Source organism: Python bivittatus, unplaced genomic scaffold (genome assembly GCF_059951505.1).
Source record: "Python bivittatus isolate LINGU-HERP-01145 unplaced genomic scaffold, Pbiv_v1 ctg000080_np1212, whole genome shotgun sequence".
Lineage (NCBI taxonomy): Eukaryota > Metazoa > Chordata > Lepidosauria > Squamata > Pythonidae > Python > Python bivittatus.
The window spans coordinates 33,610,652-33,630,063 of record NW_028277035.1 but is presented as its reverse complement, the minus strand read 5'-3'; the positions used below and the strand labels follow the sequence as shown (position 1 = coordinate 33,630,063).

Below are 19,412 nucleotides of genomic sequence, written 5' to 3'. Positions count from 1 at the left end.
GAAGAGAAATACTACTTAAATGAAATTGAATTATCCAACCCACAAATCCTTTGGGGTGTCAGCCTGTGTGCAAGGGACAGAGTGTATCAAGCACAGAGAGAAGGCTATCTGAAGGCCCCTCTCAGATCTTACCTGACCCCAATGGAAAGAGCAAAGTGCCTGCACTGCACACAGACCAGGCTGTTGGTTCTTTGTCTGACAGTCCAAAGGGTGGTGGTGGTTAAGGATTTCTTTGCAGGGGAGAAAGGGGCAGGGATGCACCACATGATAATGCAATGGCCTGTGCTGGTACTAAATGAAAAGTTATAACAAGTAGTGTTTCTCTCTCATCAATCAAGGAAGGAATCAGGACTCCAGAAGCATTAAAATGCAAAAATGAATAACACTCCCTGGGGAAAAAAATGGGAAGAAGGAATTCTATCTGTTGTTTCTTTAGAGGCATTGTGACTTTCTGTCACATGCACTGTCTCTTACAGAGGCCCTCTCCCCACTGCTTTACCATAAATTAATACCTGGATTCATTCATTCATTCATTCATTCATTCATTCATTCATTCATTCATTCATTCATCTTTTTTAAACATTTTATTTTGGTTGTGATCTTTTAATGTATTTTCAAAGTTCATCAATGGCACATTAGTGTCCTTAAATGGAAAAGCAATAAAAATATTTGCCAGTAGTATCTTGACAGCCAAGTTATTCACAAACAATTTAACCAAGATGGGTAATGATCCTTTTAACTGTATTTTGCTATCTTTTTGTTCTGTCTTTCATGATCAACATTAGAGTCCAGGTCACTTGATTCCTCATGTTTCTGTTTGTTTATTTGTTCAATTTATATGGCCATCCATTTTGTCATATACTGTTCCAGAATACTAGCAGTAGTGATTGTTTACATGAGTTGTTTCTACTTTAGTGTATCTGTTTAATTCTTTGGCTTTATGTTAAAATGCAAAGTGCTTTCCATTTCCTTACTTATAACTAAGTAACTTATTGGTCCAGGATTTTAATGAACGAAACCCAATCAATCAGAAGCCCAGTCAACCAGAGTTTACTTGGTGAAGGGAATATTTAAAAGAAATCGGCTTTATGTGAAGCTTTTATCTGCTCCCAAAGAAGGCTACTCCATGATTGCAGGAGCCCTCCAACAAATAATAGGAGATTTCACTGGAAAACCATATAGGAATCTGCTCAGTAGTGCATGTATTCACATTTAAATGAAGCCCAATGTGTATCTGTTGAAATTCATAAAGTTCAACAAACTCCAGTAGTCATCTCAAGTCTCTTCCAGGGTAAAGGAACTGCTGCTATGTACTGTAATTCATGAGTTGGTCCAAATATGCTTCTCTGCTACACACCATCTCCTTTTGTGTATATTACTATTTGCAGAAAAAGTGCAGACTGCCATTTTGTTAGATTTTAGCAATATAAAATCAGACAGTAAGGAGTCGCAGACAAATCAAAATTTATTAAGACAGACAAAATGCAACTACTTAGGACTACAATTCAGCATTTGCAATTAACCAAGAAAATCAGCAAAATATTCACATTCCTTTTATGTTTTTATAGAGAAAAAGCATTCAAAATTTACTATACTACTCTAACCATGATATTATACATTCCATCTACAGTAGGGACATAAAACTGAAACACTTAATATTTGGACCTCTCCTTACAACGCTACACATTAAGCAGTAACAGATGTCAGCAGCATTGAGAAAAGTATAAAAAGACCAAGTACCATGCACTGTAGAAAGGGCTCTTAGATGTGTTATGATTTAGACATTGTGTGCAGTTAAAGCAAAGTGGACGACAGAAAGAAAGGACAGCAGCAAAAGCAACAAACATTGTGAAAAAAGATGAGATTTCAAATGCTTTGATGACAGTGATAATCCTGGATTCATTATGTATCATCAAGCCAAGGGTAAGCCTATTACTTATAGGAGGAAAAAAACATACACTTAACGTTGCCACTTAGTAACTTAACTGTGAGTTAAATATTTCTTATTTTTGGGTTGTGCCCCACATCATTTGCTGCTTAAAGAACTTGAAATTATTACCATTTAAATCTCTGTAATGAAAGTGAAACCAAAGAAACCCACAAATGAATACGTTTTAAAGATGAGTCCTGTGTGGGAAATACACACTACAGAATAAATATGAAACTCATAGATAACAATTCGGCACAGAGGTGCAGTTTACTCCTGCACAGGCTTACTTAAGAGGTTCCAATAGAAGATAATATTTGTAGCTCAGGGCTGAACTGTGGGGTCTTCATGCTTTCTGAGCTTGGATGTTGGCTTGCGAATGTTTCATTACCCAACTAGGTAACATCATCATTGCGACTGAGTGTGGGGCTTGCTCCCTGTCTATATACTGTAGCTTGCCTTGTTGGTGGGGATATGGTTTTCTCCTTGGTAGTTCCTTGATTAGGGTGTTGTCTTCTGCTTGATTGTTTGTCTGGTGTGAAAACACCAGACAAATAATCAAGCAGAAAATAATACTCTAATGATGCCCTAATCAAGGAACTACCAAGGAGACAAACAATCAAGCAGACAATCAAGCAGAAAGCAATACCCTAATCAAGGAACTAAGGAGAAAGCCACATCCCCACCAACAGTGGCAGGGCAAGCTACTGTATATAAACAGGGAGCAAACCCCACACTCAGTAGCACTGAAGATATTACCTAGTCAGGTAATGAAATGTCTGCAAGCAAACAGCCAAGCTCAGAGAGCACCAAGGACTCCAGTTATATAGGAGGCTCATGAAGTTCCACATGACTAGTTTTTATCTTGCATAGGGTTATCCCTTATGTATTTTCATACTGAATTCTGGGTTGTGGTGGCAACACCAGCTTCCATCCAGAATTTTCTCTCACTCCCAAGAGTTCTGAGCAGAATTTGCTCAGTTCCTTTCCCTCTGCAATTCCCAGCATCATTCCTCCTGCTGCCCAAGGAATCCCTCAACCTCTTATAGCAGGAGAAGAAAGCAGCTGTCAAAATATTCTTGTCTATCATTTTACAGGGAGTCCTTGTTTAGTGACCACAATTGTGACCGGCAACTCAACTGTTAAGTGAAGTGGTTGCTAAATGAAACCACAACTATGCTTACGATCTTACTTCTGCTTTTCTTTGCTTTTCAGACTTGTTAAGGTGGTCAATGTGAAGATTGGTTGTAGAGTTACTTTTTCATCACCATTGTAACTGTGGTTGCTAAACAAGGCACTCACTAAATGAGGACTACCTGTATTGGCAGCTCAGCTTTCCATCATGGATCCAACCTATTGCATAATTTCAGAGGAGGCTGTGAATCAAAGTTCTGTTTTGTGGAAACAGCATGTGAAATACAATGTGAAAATATAATGATTCTTTTAGTAAAGTTAATGTAACAAAATTAGGCAGCAGCCCTAAAAGCTTCCATATTTCAAAATGGCTCCATTTATACCAAGGGACTAATAGGCTTGAGTATTTCTGGACTGCTCTGGTTCTCTTTTATATGGGAGTTGTCTGCTTTCCAATTTTGGGAAGGTCAATGATTTGAAGGGAAATGGAATACTTTAAAGGAAACCGAAATTAAGTGAAGCTGGAGGCAAGTTAAAAGCTTTCTGTTGCCATATGGGAGAAACTGAATACTTAATTCTGCTGTAGGGTATAATTTTGATGGCTGTACCTTATACAGAATTAAAGACTTCATTTATTTATTATTTTAATGAACTGGAATCCTTTTTTGAAGCATATTTTCAAACAAGAGGGCAAAAAGCCACAGTAAGAGTTCTTAGAACATGATTTTAATGGTGCTTGCATTAACCATGTAAAAGCAGGTGTTAATTATGAACAAATAGAGTACTAATAATTCTAATAACCAGTGTTGATAGTCTAATTTATACCTCATAAAATCATTCAATTAGATTATTAGATTTGTTTTCTAGTAAGATATTTCACTCTGTTAATTTTGCCAGAAAGTCACCAGGCTTAATTTTTTATTTTTACTTTTTGCTATTGCAAGATTCTTTAAATGAAGATGGATTCTAAACATTCCTTCTGTATACATTAAAATCACCAGGCACAGTCTTTCTCAACATATGTTTAAATTATTATATTGAGTTCCAGACTGGGTGTGTATTAACCCACTCATAAAACTAGTTCAGTAGATGGCAGTTCTCTTGGGGCAAAAATCATTCTCCAGGCTTTAGAGTACCAAAATGATCAAAATAATCCAATCATAATTTTAACAATGCAGAAGGTGTTCTAAATATACATTTGTGAAAAGTCATTTGCTTTCTCACGTGATTAGATTTTACATGAATATAAATATCATGCAACAATATATAGCATGAACTCTCTCTGGCCATAGTTTATATTTCAATGCAAACATTAAATGCCACTGATTTAGGCAAAGTGTCTCCACATGCATCTGTTCTCCGTTATATAACATATTAGATTATGTTACATCATGGTTTCTTATTCTGATAATCATCATTGGAAAAAAAGCAAATAAAAGCTGCAAAGATTTAGAAGGAAAATCTTGTCACAGTGCAAATCAAGAATCCTATAAGATTAGGGAAGATAGCCTGACATGTCCTTGTGTTCTAAGTGTTGGCTGGAAATATGGAAGGCTTGAAGTCACTACACCTGTCTAACAATCAGGTTTCCCAATAACATGAAAGTGAAATACACATTGGACCTTGTTTTATTTAGTTATGGTTCAGCGGGTGATGCCACTGAACTAGAAAATGGAAGAAGGGCTTCAGATGGAAGTAAACAAAATTCTAATCTCTGGGATCTAGTGATTGTTGGAATTGTTTCTTTTTTCCTCTTGTTCTTAGATGCTATACATTAATCTTCTAGAGTGATGAGTATCCCTTATATACCTGGAATAGATGCTCCCTCCCAAGCTCAGATAAGTATGCTTTGCCTTGTCTTCTTTCTGCAAAAACCAAGTTCAGGACCATTAAGGTTATTAAGGTTAGGATAGAAGACTGTGGCCCTTCAGAAATGTCTAAAGTTACTTGATTTTCAGTACTATTTCCCCTCGCATTTGGCGGAAATGATGTATCTGCTGAAGTTAGAATTGCCTAGATAGAAGGCAGAAAGCAGAAGAATTATTTGGGCAAACATGAATAGGGGTCCTGATGCAGAGATCCTGATAGGCAGCAACAGGGAAGATGCACAATTTTTGCAGATGAGAATCTTCTTGGTAAAATGAGGGCACTTGGATATCAACATTACCAAACTTGTAACTGTGTGTGTGTGTGTGTGTGTGTGTGTGTATGAGGGGGATATATGAGGTAGTGGTGGAATCTCCAATAGTTGATCACAAGGAAAATTGATAGTGCCAAGAGTATTTTTAGCATGGAAGAAAGAAAAAAAGAATATTAAAAAGGAGCTTATAGATCTTCTAAAAAGATGATTCATAAAACAATGGAATGGAAGCTGCACGTTTAGAGACAAGTCCACAATATGGCTTGGTCTTCAACACATACAGATTGTTTATTATAATCTCTTTGAACCAGCTGCTGGTTCATATCACTGTATCAAAATTGAACATAACGTAGTACAAAATAACCCAATTTTATGTTCTGGTTATATGCATAGCCGAATACCATTGTTATATTTTGTCTGGTAGCAGTTAAATCCATGAGAAGCTATAAATAAAGTAATTTTTAGAGAAGCTAGGACAGGAGGCCTATTATTGGCTTGGTAAGACAAAATAGTAGTTACATTTATTATTTTCCCCTCAGCAATTTAATGAGAAATGAATTGCAGCATTCTCTGGCTTGATAGGAATCTCAGAGATCCTGCCATGGCTTTGTATTTGGACTTGTTCTAGTTTTGCACAGTTGTACAGAGGAATAATAGGTTATAAGGCTTGCTTAGTTAAATCCCGTGTCATTTTGCCCTATTGTCCCATTTCCCAAAGCTTATGTTTACTGTTTTCTAATGAAGCCAACTATTCAACATGACAATGACTAGGAAATTAGGCTGCAACTTTTCAGTTCTTCCAAAGGCACAGTTCCATTCTGCTTCTTTGGCACTGCTCTCTCATGGGCTAGAAAGACTTGATCTTTCCTTTACATTGCTGCTGATAAATTGGTATAATTATAGGAATGTTGTAGTTGTTCCTGCAAGTTTTCCACCTGAAATTACATAAATCCATGGTGGTTTGTATCATGCCCTTGAAATCTTGCCCCCTTTCCAAGCTTAAAATGCTCTGTCTAGACAAGCAGGATATCAGATGATAGAAAATCACAAACAGGACAATGATTCTAGTTTGCAATTACAGACAAAATCAAGATGGACCAGGGCAAGGCCTTAAGAATTTATTTTATAGGTGTTCTTAAAACTAAGGAGGTTACCTGTTACACTTTATTTCTATACAGCATATATGAAATGACTCTCTCCTTTATAATTTTCACATATTTTGCCATGGTTTAGTTAGGAGTTTATATTTCAGGGAAAACATTTGAAACAGCTCTTCAAAAGATTGTACACCACCATGTGTTGGCAACTTTGAATGCATAGAGCTATCACATACCAATAAAAACTATGTTACCATAAGACTGTGAGATCAACAGATGAATTACAAATTTTGAAGAAACAAGAAGATAAACAATCTCTGTTTTTGTACAAATCCATAATCAGATGAAATGCTCTGTTAATACTACATTTCAACCCAACAGATCTCCCAGTTTGGAGGGTTTTTTAAAGTTCTGGATCGGGGCTGTCTTATTTATGAAAGTAATCATGGCTACCACATCCACTTTAACTATCGATGGATTTAAACACAATTTAGCTGTGAGTTGCAGAGGCAAATGCTAGTCAAATGGGAGAAATCTGTGATTCAATATTCAGCAACACAGGGGGACACCAAACACACATGCACATAACATATGCAACCCCCCCTCAAAATGTTATTCCCATGTTGCTGTTTGTGCTGAAAATAAAGCTAAATATAAGTTACTTTCCAGTGTATAACAGACAGCATTTCTTTGCAACCACATGAATGTGATTTCTGGGAGCTTTATTAAGCAGAGCCCTTACCTTTAATCAATAAGATGAAAGTGGCCATTACATTGTAGCTTCAAACTGGCTTTTGATGTTTCTTTAACAGCTCTGAAGCCAAATCTAAATATTATGGCTAGTGAAATTCATATTTCACTTGTACTTTGCACTTAAAATCACTTGTCTTTGGGAGCAAACCCCATTAATTTTACAGAACTTCAAGCATGAGCTCAGGAAAAACATCCCGTGATTCAATTTTCTGAAGCACCTTGCAAGCATGATAGGTTACAATGCTTGGGGTGGGAAGGTGATATCAACGTATAAGAGAGCTTTGCGATGCGCCAAGATTTGACCCAGTTCCCATTGCTGATGTAGTATAACTTTTATCATAGCTGCCACTCATTTCTGTTGCGGCTCTTCTAAAGATAAAGTCGTTTCATGGCTTTACTTGAAAGAGGGTTAGGGCTGGGGAAGAGACAGTCATATGATAGTTTATATTCCTTTGCTAGGGAGGTCTGTACAAACCTCCAATGTCCGTTACTGGCTATAAGATCAAGTAGAGGCCAAATGGCAATTAGGGCAGAGCCCAATGGCTTCATTGTATTTCATATTAAATGTAACAGCACGCATCATGGTTTGGGTTGCTGTAGATAAAGCATTTAAAAAAAAAATCAAAGCTACCATATGAATTTCTTCAGTAGGGCTCTGCAGTAGATGATAGACAATAGAAATCTGATTCCTTAAGAGTCAAAGCCCAAGTTGCCCATTAAAATACTAGAAATCTTTGCGGGCAAGATAAGGCTCTGTCTGGGAAGCACCTTTTCTGCAGGTCAATGAATTTAGACTGCTCTCCCTTGGAGGAGTTAAACAATGGGCAAAATGCAATATTAAGATATCACATTTGGCATTATTTTGAAGGATTCATTTTCAAGCCTTTTTGTGTGACTTTTTTTTTTTTTTAAAGCAACCTCAGACTTCATTGTGCCAGAAGCAAAAGGCATAAATAAGACAGATTGTAATAGAACAAACAATGATCTATGGGCAGATGCCATTTTGTACTTATTTAGAAAAAGTATTAGAAATTTACACCAAAGAAGTAGCATCTTCTCAACAGTGTATAAAAATACACACTTTTCTTTCTTTTTTTAATTTGTAGAAGCCATGGTAATTTAGTATTAACAGTAAGTATCAAGAGAGACTAAAGTCGATGTGGCCCTTAGTTTTTGCAGAATTTAAAAGACCTATGTAGCAGTTGATTTCCTTGTATTTAATGAGAAAAAGTGAGCACTTGTTATAAATGCATTGGTTGTTGCCCCAGCTCTTCTTACATGCCCATTATGTTTGGTCCTTATGTGGACATCAAACATAATAAAATGTCTGCAGTAGCACATTTATTTTCCCACAATGAATGGCAATTGAGTACAATGAGATGCTGCTATGGAGATAGAACAATGCAGGAACGCTTACAGAATGATTCTAATCACACCCTTCTGGTTCACGAGTGTAAGTATCTCTTGTGATGTTAACTAGGAGTGATATTAACCATGGATACAACTGCCTAAGGATATTTTTCTTCTAAAATAGAGCAAATAAATATTAACAATTTAAAATAAAAGAAAGACAGCTTATTACTTTTGATGGTTAGTGCCTCTGACAGTTTCAGTGCTTCCCAATGAGGAATCATTTAGAGTAAATGAAAAAAAAGCATTTTCAGCAGTCCAGTGGTATGCTATTCAGGAAGCAGAGACAGCTTGCATAGCATTAGCGCAAACTTGATTAAAACAAATTCAAGACTTGCAAGTCTGCAAAAAGACTGAAAAAAAGCAAAGAAATGTCTTTGCAAAGCATTACTTCCTCACATGTTTTGAAAGGTGGTTCCTCTTGCTAAAAGCCAACGGTGAGCATCATGTGTAAGCATGCAAGTCAACTATTTTTTTTTTTTTAGTCAACATCATTTTCATTAGTTTAAACTGAATGAGATTGATTAATGGGTTGAAAGGTCAACTGAGATCTTGTCCTCTACACTCTTAGTCGGTGGGGAGAACTTCAACTGAGTTCTATTGGCATTTGACTTGCTTTTGCTAAACAACATCTGGCAAAGTGAGAAGAAGATAAAATGGAATAATTCTGCCAAGCCAGAATGCTAAGGCAATTTGATCTTTTCCAACAGGTTCTGCATAGCAAGACAAAAGGATCACTTGCCTTAGCTGCTGAAACAGAAAGCAGAGTAGTAGCTGATAGCAAATGGCACAATGGAAAAGGACCCGCCAATTGAAAACTTCAGAATCTATAGTGTAAAAGGAGCCTAGTTTGGGGCTAGCTCCCCTACTGTGGTCTCTGTTCCATTCACAATGATATGCTGCACGAACGGATTTAATTCTGAAAATGTGAAAAACAAATGAGAACAATGCTTACAGTTATTATGAACAGCAGCTATTTGAGAGTGAAAGCGGTTTTCCAAATTAATACAGACCATACAAAATTAAATCAAGTGGAGAGAGAGTTGTCCTTACTGGCAGTATGATGGTCCCAGGAGCCCAAATGCACATGTGTCTATAAAGTTACCCCAGGTGTACAAGGAGCACCCACATGCAAAAGGTCTTCCCAGTTCACTTTAGTGACAGATTCAGCTATGCACGCTGACCTCCATTGTACCTGTGGAGTTATGCCTACCAGTAAAGTGAAAGGAAAGCCCAATGGTGAAGGAGATCAGTGTGCATACTAGGAGGCCCATGCAGCTATTGACTGAGCTCCGTGTGTGATGCCTGATGTTTCCATTATCTCTGCAGAGATACAAAATGATTTGTGATATTGTGCAAAACATGAGTCCTCAGAGTTATGGGAACTACCATATATACCCAATTTCATCATCCTTATCATCATCTTCATCTTCATCATCCTCATTAGCTGCTCTTACATGAATCTTCTGTTTGTCCTTTTTTGCTGCTTCATGTGCTTCTTCCAGGTCATCCAACAATAACACTGATCCACCACTACCAAAATCCCCTGAGGTTTCTTGCTCTTCTTCTGCAAAAGGGAAGAATTCAAAGCTATAAGTCCAGTTTTCTGTCTTGGTATGTCAATTGTCTCATCCATTAAGCTAAATTAATTCTTTTTGTCAGTATTGTTTTTAAACAGTTTCCCCCACAATGGAACACATCACAATGGGAACTCAAAACAGCATACAGTCCTGGCAGAACCCCCAAACCATGCGTTTTCAGGAGGAAGCAACAGCTGAAGACAGAACCTTACATTTCTAAATAGTTGGCTCAAATCCATTCCAGGCCAATGGTGACTGAAAGACACCACCATCTGATGAGTATTCGAAGGTATCTGAAATGAGTTGGTGGTCTCAGTAAATTGCAAACCTCAAAATACCTCCCCACAAGCATCATTAAACACTACCGTTGATCCTGATCTGATATCTCATAAAAGAATGGAATATAAATGGAACCAGAAATATTCCAGTTGTGATCCAATCTACCAAGTCAAATAAGAGCAAAGAGCAAGAAATGTTGAGTGCATTAAAATAACTATGGTGGTTTGTTTATTGCTTTGGATGTTGGCTGCATGGGGTATACAGACTTGACTTTCAAACAGTGTGTGCTTTGAGAGCTGAGTTGATGCCCCCCTCCCCCAAGATCAATAATGGCAGACTCACTTTCCTGACAGTCAGCCTATCTACTAATCCTAGCTGGCTGCACTTTTCTTGATTGAAAGTGTGCTTTAATAAAGAACCCAGAAGTCTCTGCAACATAAAATGTTCCCATAGCAAATACGCAGGAATGTCTGTCTTTGTAGCTAGAAAGAATGGAAAAGGTTCCTAGAAGAAGTCTAAACACTACCACTTTTCTTATCTTTAGTTGTCTTACAATGAAATAAATTCCAACTCTATTACTTTTCATGCTTTGATTCTGAAGAAATTCCAAACTCAGACCTTCCATTTATAGGAACTGAATGCCTTTGAATAAGACTGGCTTACAAAGGTTTCAGTACTGCATTTCTCTAAAGCCAAAAAATGTGTCCCTTTAAACTCATTTGCTCACTAAAAGGACTGAACTGAGTATGCAGTTGTAGAAACTGACTTTGGCCTGCATTCCATCTGTCCTCCAGCTGGTGCTCCTAGAGGAGTTCCTGCAGGATGGGGGCCTTTTGGGGTTGCTTGCATCCCACTTGACAGGGAAAGGTTGAGCCATGGCAGCGAAGAGGACATAGCCAGCAGTGGTGGGGAGTGGGATTGGATTCTGCTCAAGGTCCAGTGAGCTTTTGGCTGGGCTGGCTGGTTTGAGATGTCACATCTGCAACATGCAGAGTGCATGTGGCTGCGGATATATGTGGTTGGCAGAATTAGCAGCAACTGTTCGTATTAAATTTCTGTGACAACAATGCTTGTGTGATGCTTCAGTTGCAATTCCAAAATTTGAGCAGCATGATGCCTGGAAAAGATGTGGCTTCTTCAAAGCATCTTTTCTGAATTATTTCTGAAGCATTACATAACTAACTCTGATAGGTCCCTTATATCTGTGTGTGTGTGTGTGTGTATGTGTGTGTGTGTGTGTTTTCTGGTATGGAGAGCATTATATTATTTTAAAACTCAAACAAAACATCTCTACACACAATAATCACTCCATCAGTATATTTTACGTAAGTACAAACCACGGTTGTCTTTCAAGCTGACAGGGAAAGCAGATTAGATACTTTTACCAATTTCATACTGTCTTTCATGCTTAGGAAGAAAGGTTTCTTACATGAGCACATCTGTGTTTCAAACACAAAGACTTGAAGATAGTGGTCCGTACATTTCTTCTACGTCATGTTGCACTTTCCTAAGGATTGCAGGGATGGGCAATGGCTTACATACAGTTAACTCCTATTTTCTTGGAGAAAGTCTGATGTTACTCACCACAGGTAACTGTCCCCTGCTTCCTAGAGCCAGCAATCTCATTTCCATACTTATCAACACACCAACACTGGCCAGTACTTCCGTGACACTGAGTTGCTTTGTAATAGCCTTCTTCATTGCAGCGGGGGATGAAGGCACCTAGAAGCAGCAAATGGAGACTGGGTCAGTAATAAAAACCTTTGTAATTATACATTGCAGCAGGCAGATAACGTGGGATGAGCCTGGCCCTGATTTTCCAGCATGTCCTTTTGGACTCTTTACACAGCTAGGTCAAAATGATCATGCCTCCTGCTTCTTCCTAAATCAATACTTCTTAGGTAAATAAGATACTTTGACACAAGGCACATTTTCAGTCTGAATAGAGGCTAGAGCTTCCCTGGGATTATTTTAGTTTATGAAGGAGTAAAGTTTGCCACCTTAACTACCCAGCCCAACTGTTGGCAGTTCTGTCTGTTTGTATAAGAACAATCCACTGAATACTGCAGATGTACAGCTCTCATTCATTTTGCTGGACATGTACCTAGCAGTAAATATTATTTGATGGAGTCTGTGCCATGGAGAGGTCTGTAGTGCTAGTTACCCAAAAGCAATCACTAAAATGAACCAGTATATACACACTACATTCCAAGATATGGTATTTCATTACCAAACAGCAGAAGTCAATGCAATCTTTTCCAACCAGCGTACATACGTGCATGCAGTACATGCTACTATGGAAAGCATCAGAAAATTATTATGTCTCTATCTCATTTTTAATTTACCATTTGTATTGTTAATAATATAAAGATAAATTACCCTGGAAGATATTACTTATTTGGAAGGAAGGCAATACCTCTGCCCTGGAACTACTGCTGGAACTATTTATAAGACAGTTTAGGATGTACAAGCTCTGTCTACCGTATGCATCACACTAAAACTTCCCTGCGTTGAATGGCATAGGGATGATCTCTCATCTCTACAAACTCCTGCTTCATTCTCCAGCCTCTCCACTGAAGGTCAGCTTCATGAAAACCATTTCTGCTTGGCCTTTGGCAAACAGCATTTGTGCTTGTGGTGCCTGGGCAAATCCTGGCTCCAGTATCTCTCCAGGCCACTGGATCTCCATATAGTACCAAATCCACTCACCTCATGGATGGAATTTAGGAAACCCTTTACTGGGAGATTATTCTTGGCCTGTGGTTTTTTGACTCAATCTGGTTTACTTGAGTCTTTCTTGAGATGTCCCACTTCTCCATATTTGAAACATATGGAGGCTGTGTCTGTCAGAAAGCTTGTGCCTAGTGGTATATTGGGTGATGAGTAATGTAGTATTGTTGGTGCTTGACATGGTATAATTCCTAGAGTGACTCAGGCCAGAATTCCTCTCAAGTCTTGTGAATATCTTGGGATGGTTACAGTGGTACATTTCCATTGGGGCTGGAGGTCTTGAAGCCACCAGCTTTTATGTTTCTGAAATATGGCCGAGAGTTGGGCCATGAACTGTTCTGGTTTCATCAACTTTTTGACTTCCCTAACTGTATTGGCTCCTGCCTATTCACTTCAGGTACTCGTTGTGTCCATTCTGTGGGCAAAGGCCTGAAAGGAATCAGACATCTTTCACTGTAGAAACTTGAAATTCCTTCTAACACTTTCAGGCATCAGTTCTTGCATGGACTTCACCATGTTTCTAAATAGTGCATAGCTATCAATTTCACCTCAAGCCATTTCATAGGCCTTAACAAGGGAATCAATTATCTTATCAAACACATATACTGACTTTCCTCCACCGTGGCAAGCCCTTTTTCCGTTGTCCAGTTTAGTGATTAAGATCCACCCCTTTCTTATATTCTGGAAACTTATACTTTTCCACAGGACATCTGGGAGTGGATTGGTTACAGTAGAAATATTCCATTCTTCAGCCTCTCACTTTCTAGTTGTCTCTCAACTTATTTTCCTCTTATTCCAACACTACTTTCTTTAATCTTTCTACTTGCTCTATTTCCAGTGTTGAAAGTTTTCCTCCCTCTGGAACACCATTCTTTTTAATTGGAGTTGGTTTTACAATTTCTGTAGCTCAAGTGAGTCAATAGGTCCCGTCACAGTGCTTGGTTCATTGTGCCCCATGGGTGTAGTTGAGCTACCTGCCCTGTCCTCAGGCACGACACTTTTGGAATTTGGGACTTCAAGATGTCTTTGGCTCATTTCTCCATAACATATGAGAGAGCTCTGTCCCCTGACAGTTATCTAGCTATCTTGTCAAGCCTGGAAACTCAAATAAAAATAACTTTTGTGTGCGTAAGTCACTTTATGTCTCTGCAGAAACAAATTATGAAAAAGAAAAAAAGGAAGAAAATATTTTCCTCCATCTACCTGCCCAGTTAGACTCCTTCCTGTGTGTCAGGCAACCATCCCCCCGCAAAATCTTGAAAGACATAAGGGGGAAAAAAGGGAAGAATTGTTTTGGACATGATTCTTGGTGTCCATTGTTTTCACTCCCTGTAGCAGGAAGGTGGAAAAACTCTTCCCAGATGTCCTTTGGGTCTAGATACTCTAGCTCCATTTCCTGCCTTGATGTAGCACTTGGTGGTTCTTGCTGTCCCCACCCAACTATCAGGAAACACCTGATATGTATCTTCCCCCTAAACCTGGTGGATGAAAGAGACAATGCTCCCATACTCTGTGTTACCTTTTGGCAATTGAAAAGAAGGAGGAGGAGGAGAGAGGGAGAGAGGGAGAGAGAGGGAGAGGGGGAGAGGGGGAGAGAGAGAGAGAGAGAGAGAGAGAGAGAGAGAGAGAGAGAGAGAAAGAATAAATTCTATAGCCACCCCCTGGCCCAGAAGTATGGAGAAACCCAACTGCTGAAATTCATCCCTCCTCTCCTTTCTGCTTTGTGGAAGATAGACCAAAATTACAAGACACAGAGAGAATAAAAGTGTTATTAAAAAGCGGGGGGGGGGGAGTATGTAAACTCCTTTTTAGCTTTAAAAATTCAATGTGTAACATTCAGTGGCAAAGGAGATGGAAACATAGAGCTGTTTCAGCTCTGTTTTCAGCGTCTGAAAAGAACTTCCAAGAGAAAACCATCCAAGACAATATAAGGCTCTGAGCAAATTACAAGATGCTACAATATGGAAGCAACTCTGACAGAAAGAGGTGCTAATTTGTATAAAACACACAAGGAATGAGACAATAAATTAGACCTAAATACCCACGGTCATATTCACAGTATTCTAACTCAATATGTCTATTTTAGCTTTTTTTTAAATTTATAATTTCAAAGTTAATTTTTTTCCCCTTGAAACATATTTCCCTCTGTTTCAGCTTTTCCTGGACTCCCCTCCTGAACTGTCAGGGCTGGGAGATGCCCTGTTTCTTTCCCCAAATTCTGCCATTGTTTTTAAAAGACAAATTGTCTTCTAAAGGGAGAGGTTTGGGTAATTTGACTTAGCATGTGATCTAGGTCATGCAAGTGCAGATAGAGATTCCATGGCTGAGAAGGGTAAAGGTGAACTGAAACTCAGGCGTGTCTTGTTGGGTGGGGGGCAAGTTTGCTACATGAGCCTTACCCTGAAAGAAAAGAAAAGAAAAGAAAAGAAAAATATTTTCTAAGCTTGCCTTCATTTTATAACAGGGTCCCCCAAAGTGATCAGTATCGATCCCAAGGGTCAATGGAATTATCCAAGGGGTCGATAAATGGCTGAGGGTCAAAAGAGGGTCAGTAAATGTCTGGGGGTCAACAGATGGTTGATAAATGATGGAAAGTCAGTTGGGGTCAATTAATCTTTTGACGTCTCTGTAGAGCTCCACACCAGTCCACAGTCCTGAACATAAAGCGGCTAGTGGCAAGACAATGTTACCCATGGTTGGATGGTCAACAACCAGTAAGAGCGGCCTTTAGTGATCTCTATTATCATTATTGTTATTATTATTCATATAATATTAGTTAAAGTAGTATTTATCAAATTATTTTCATATAATATGTGCTTAGGGGTTGATGAACAATCTGAAACTTCGTGGAGGGGTTGATGAGTTGGAGAGTTTGGGGACCCCTGGTTTATAACAACCTGATACAAGCTGGCTTGGTGTATAACTGCAGCTTTATACTTAATCAGTCCTGTCTTAAGAAAACTGGCTTACTTCTGCCAACAGCTTCAGCAGATGCACTGTTAATATACTTGAAGGCATACATATAACCCAAGTTACTTCTCCCTGGAAATCAGTTAGATTAATTCCCCATGGGTGCCTCTGTAGTAATTTCCATTCTCTGCTGTTTGCTTCACTTTCAGGCACAGAGAAGCAGCTTTTATTATGCCAAATGATATTTAGTGGTGGTGGTGGGAGAATCCTCACTCTTTTGTCAGAGAGATGCTCCTTGATTTACTGGTAGTAATAAAAAAAGAACATCTTTCACCAATTCCAAACATGGAGTGCATCTGCAAAGTGTGCATATATGTCAAAAGGGCTATTTTCACTCCATTTCCCATGGAAGGAAAAAATGAAGAAAATGCATTGCTTGAAATGCCATGCCATTACTTCCATAAAAGACAGAGAAATGAGAAATCACTCTAATATTTCATACATTATAAATAAATGCATTTTCCATCTCAGCTATTGCAGATATTAAAGTGCATGTCCAATTTTTAAATGTTACAAATGTAGTTTATAAATAGCTGTACCTTAATCTTACTGTATCTGATCTGAGTCCAGCTCAGATAACAGTACCAAGCCACCTTTTGGTGGATCTCAAAAAAAAAAAAAAAAAAAAGGCTAAGCAGGGTTGGAGCTAAGTAGTCTTGGATGGGAGACCACCAGGAAAAGCCAGAGCTGTAGGCGAGAATGGGAACTAGAAAAAACATCCCATTCTAGAAGGCAATGACAAGCCATGGGTGTCATGATGCCATGAAAATAACTTGGTTGTCTCAAATTTGTTACCAGGAGTCACATTTAACTTTAGAGAGTCTTTACCTTTCTTGCTTGCCTAATTTTAAAACAATTGTGGTGAAAATCATATTTTTTAGGCTTTCTTTTCAAGCACATTAAAAAAAAAAGTCTTAGCTTCATGAAAGAAATTAGCAGCGTGACTGGAAGCTGAGCACATGTGATTATGAAATTCAAGTACAGGGCCCAATAGAGATGGGAAGTTTAACTCCGTTGTGCTCAAAGCTCTCCAGACTAAGCCTCATTCTTTACCTCTTCTGCAGTTGCTAAACCAGGTGGATGTTCTGTTTTGTTTTTTAAATTTTTGAGGGGTGGGGAGAGAAGGAAACAATTCATCTCTTTTAGCAGGTAGGGGAAAATGACATTTAGGAGCCATATTGTGACTCTACGCCCTTAAAAGAAAAACAAAACAAAACAAAACAAAACAAAACCATTGTTTGTGGCAGTGGCCACAGGAGTAGAGTTTGGATTACTATTTTACCCAGAATACATGAATTGAATTATTTTGCCTCCAAATGCATGCAAAGTAATTCTGGCCAGACCAGTACTCTAACTGTGCCTGATGAGTTCCTCTGAAATGAAAACTGCTTTTCCTGGCAAACTTTATTGCTAGGTAATTGTACCGATCGCTTTGAAAACTTGCAGTTTTAAATGGATGGAATGTATTTTATTTTCATGGCCCTGCTTTGGTTCTCTTGCCTCTATACGCTAGTCCTGCAGAAGACTGTGAGGAGTTAGTGATATGGATCCCTTTTCCTTTTTCCATATGCAGGAAGTACCTGTGCAGAAAGGGTTATTTAGACATGTCTTGGCACGCTTTGCATTGCCAATCCCTCCACAAATGCATTTAGGCTTTGTGGATTGCATCAGTGTGTTGTTAATCATTCTTACCTGCTTCTTATCTATATTCCTACTTGTAACCATTCAGATAAAGAGGACAACACCAGCTCCTTAATCTAATATCTGCCAAGGGAAGAGGAACAATAGTTGCCTAAGAACAATGTTCTCATAAACAAAGGCTCACTTATCTGGGTTTCCAAGGTCCTGATAAGGCATGTCATCTGACCATCCCCAGGTGCTGTCTGCTAGAGACCCTGTCTTCAATAAAAAAATATTCTTGGCATAGATTCCATGTCTAAAATTATGATCAAATCCCTGATAAGATGCGCTGCCACACCATTTCTAGGTGTTATTGTTTATATTGCCTGTCTGAAAAGATGGCAAAAGTTCCCAGACAGTTTGAACCTCTGCATAGGCCCAAAGTCCTGGAGGGTGCCGTGCAGCTCCCGGGGGTCCATTGGTTGCCATTCTGGGGATTCATGGCCTGCTGAAGGGTTGTGGATTGGTATTTCTTTCTCTGCTAACTCTCTTCATGTTTATTCCATAAAGTCATCTTTGGCATTTCACCCTGGTTCAAGCTTATTGCCTCTGAATCCTAAAGAACCTTTTGGATCCCAGATAGCCAACAGGTGTCAACAACTGTGCTTCACAGATACAAATGGGGAAGGACCTTAGGCAGGGAGACACAGAAAGAAAAGCAACGGACTGTACAAAAGGGAGTTACTATATCTAAAGCTGGCTAGAAATGACAGCACACATTTTAAAGCAGTTTCACTCATCTCAATGAATTCTGTGGATTCATTGCTTTTTCCATCTCTTAAAGTCCTACTAGAGTTTTATTGAGGGACTGCCTATCGCCCAAGGTTTCTGCCCAGCCATGTGAACCAACAGAGTCTCTTCAATTAAACATTGTCATCTGTTGGGATGACTCTGTTGTGCTGCCTGCCCTCTGGAATGAGATCCCCCAGAGATCAGCATGGCTCCCATTCTGATGGTGTTCTGGAAGGGCTTCAAGAGCTGGCTGTTCTCCCAGGCCTTGTGTTAGGGTGGATGGAGCTCCTTTTTGCTTGTATTTTGTAGATGTTTTTCTAGGTTGTTTAGCCATTCCTTATTTACCAATTATTGCTTCTTTTTTTTTTTAATCTTGTTTTGTCATAATACGAGCTACCCAAAATCAGTCTAGAGTTGAGTGGTGCCAAAATCAATCAATCAAATAAATAAATAAGCAAGTCCAAAGCTTTAAAAGGCACAGTGTTCCATTTACAGGGAGTGGGTTAATCAGAAATTAACCAAGTGGGCTGTGGGTGGTTCCAAAATTATTAAGAAGTGATCTCAACCACAAGCAGACACAGCACCTCTCTGCTATTCATTAAAGAATGAGTCTGAAAAAAGATACAGCTGCTTTAAGGAGTTACCTCTTTAATACCACTTTTAAAGCAGCTGGATCTCCCCCCCCCCCCCCAAATGCTAGGCAGCTTTAAAGAATACCAGAGAGATAATATGCATGTGCAAGATCCAAAGCATTTCTTCTACATCATTTTCAAAGTGAGCACAGCCCTATTAATCATGCAATCCTATTTAAAAATAAACCCCATTGGCTTAAATAGGGCTTGGTCCCAAGATAGCATGCTAAATAATCAATGAGATTAATCAATAAGTTGAAACAATGAAACAAAGAAGGGAAGGATTTCAGGCCACTTTCATCTGAAACAATTAGATTCAAATGATTTTCCTAATGTATTACTTTATTT

At 38.7% G+C, this 19,412-nt stretch overlaps 1 protein-coding gene across 3 annotated transcripts in view; it reads right to left on the bottom strand.

The window, feature by feature from the left end:
• Positions 1 to 4,440: 4,440 nt before the first annotated feature.
• SPOCK1 (SPARC (osteonectin), cwcv and kazal like domains proteoglycan 1) overlaps positions 4,441 to 19,412 on the bottom strand; it is a 524,632-nt gene continuing 509,660 nt past the window's right edge. For 2 of the 3 annotated variants that reach the window (XM_088133786.1, XM_088133789.1), the window contains 2 exons: positions 11,905 to 12,042; positions 4,441 to 10,028 (listed from right to left, as the gene is read on the bottom strand). In XM_088133786.1, coding sequence (XP_087989912.1) covers positions 9,847 to 10,028; positions 11,905 to 12,042 — 320 coding nt within the window. In that variant the 3' untranslated portion in view covers positions 4,441 to 9,846. Of the gene's footprint in view, positions 10,029 to 10,253; positions 10,335 to 11,904; positions 12,043 to 19,412 lie in introns of all 3 variants that reach the window. The other variant, XM_088133787.1, reaches the window with a different exon arrangement.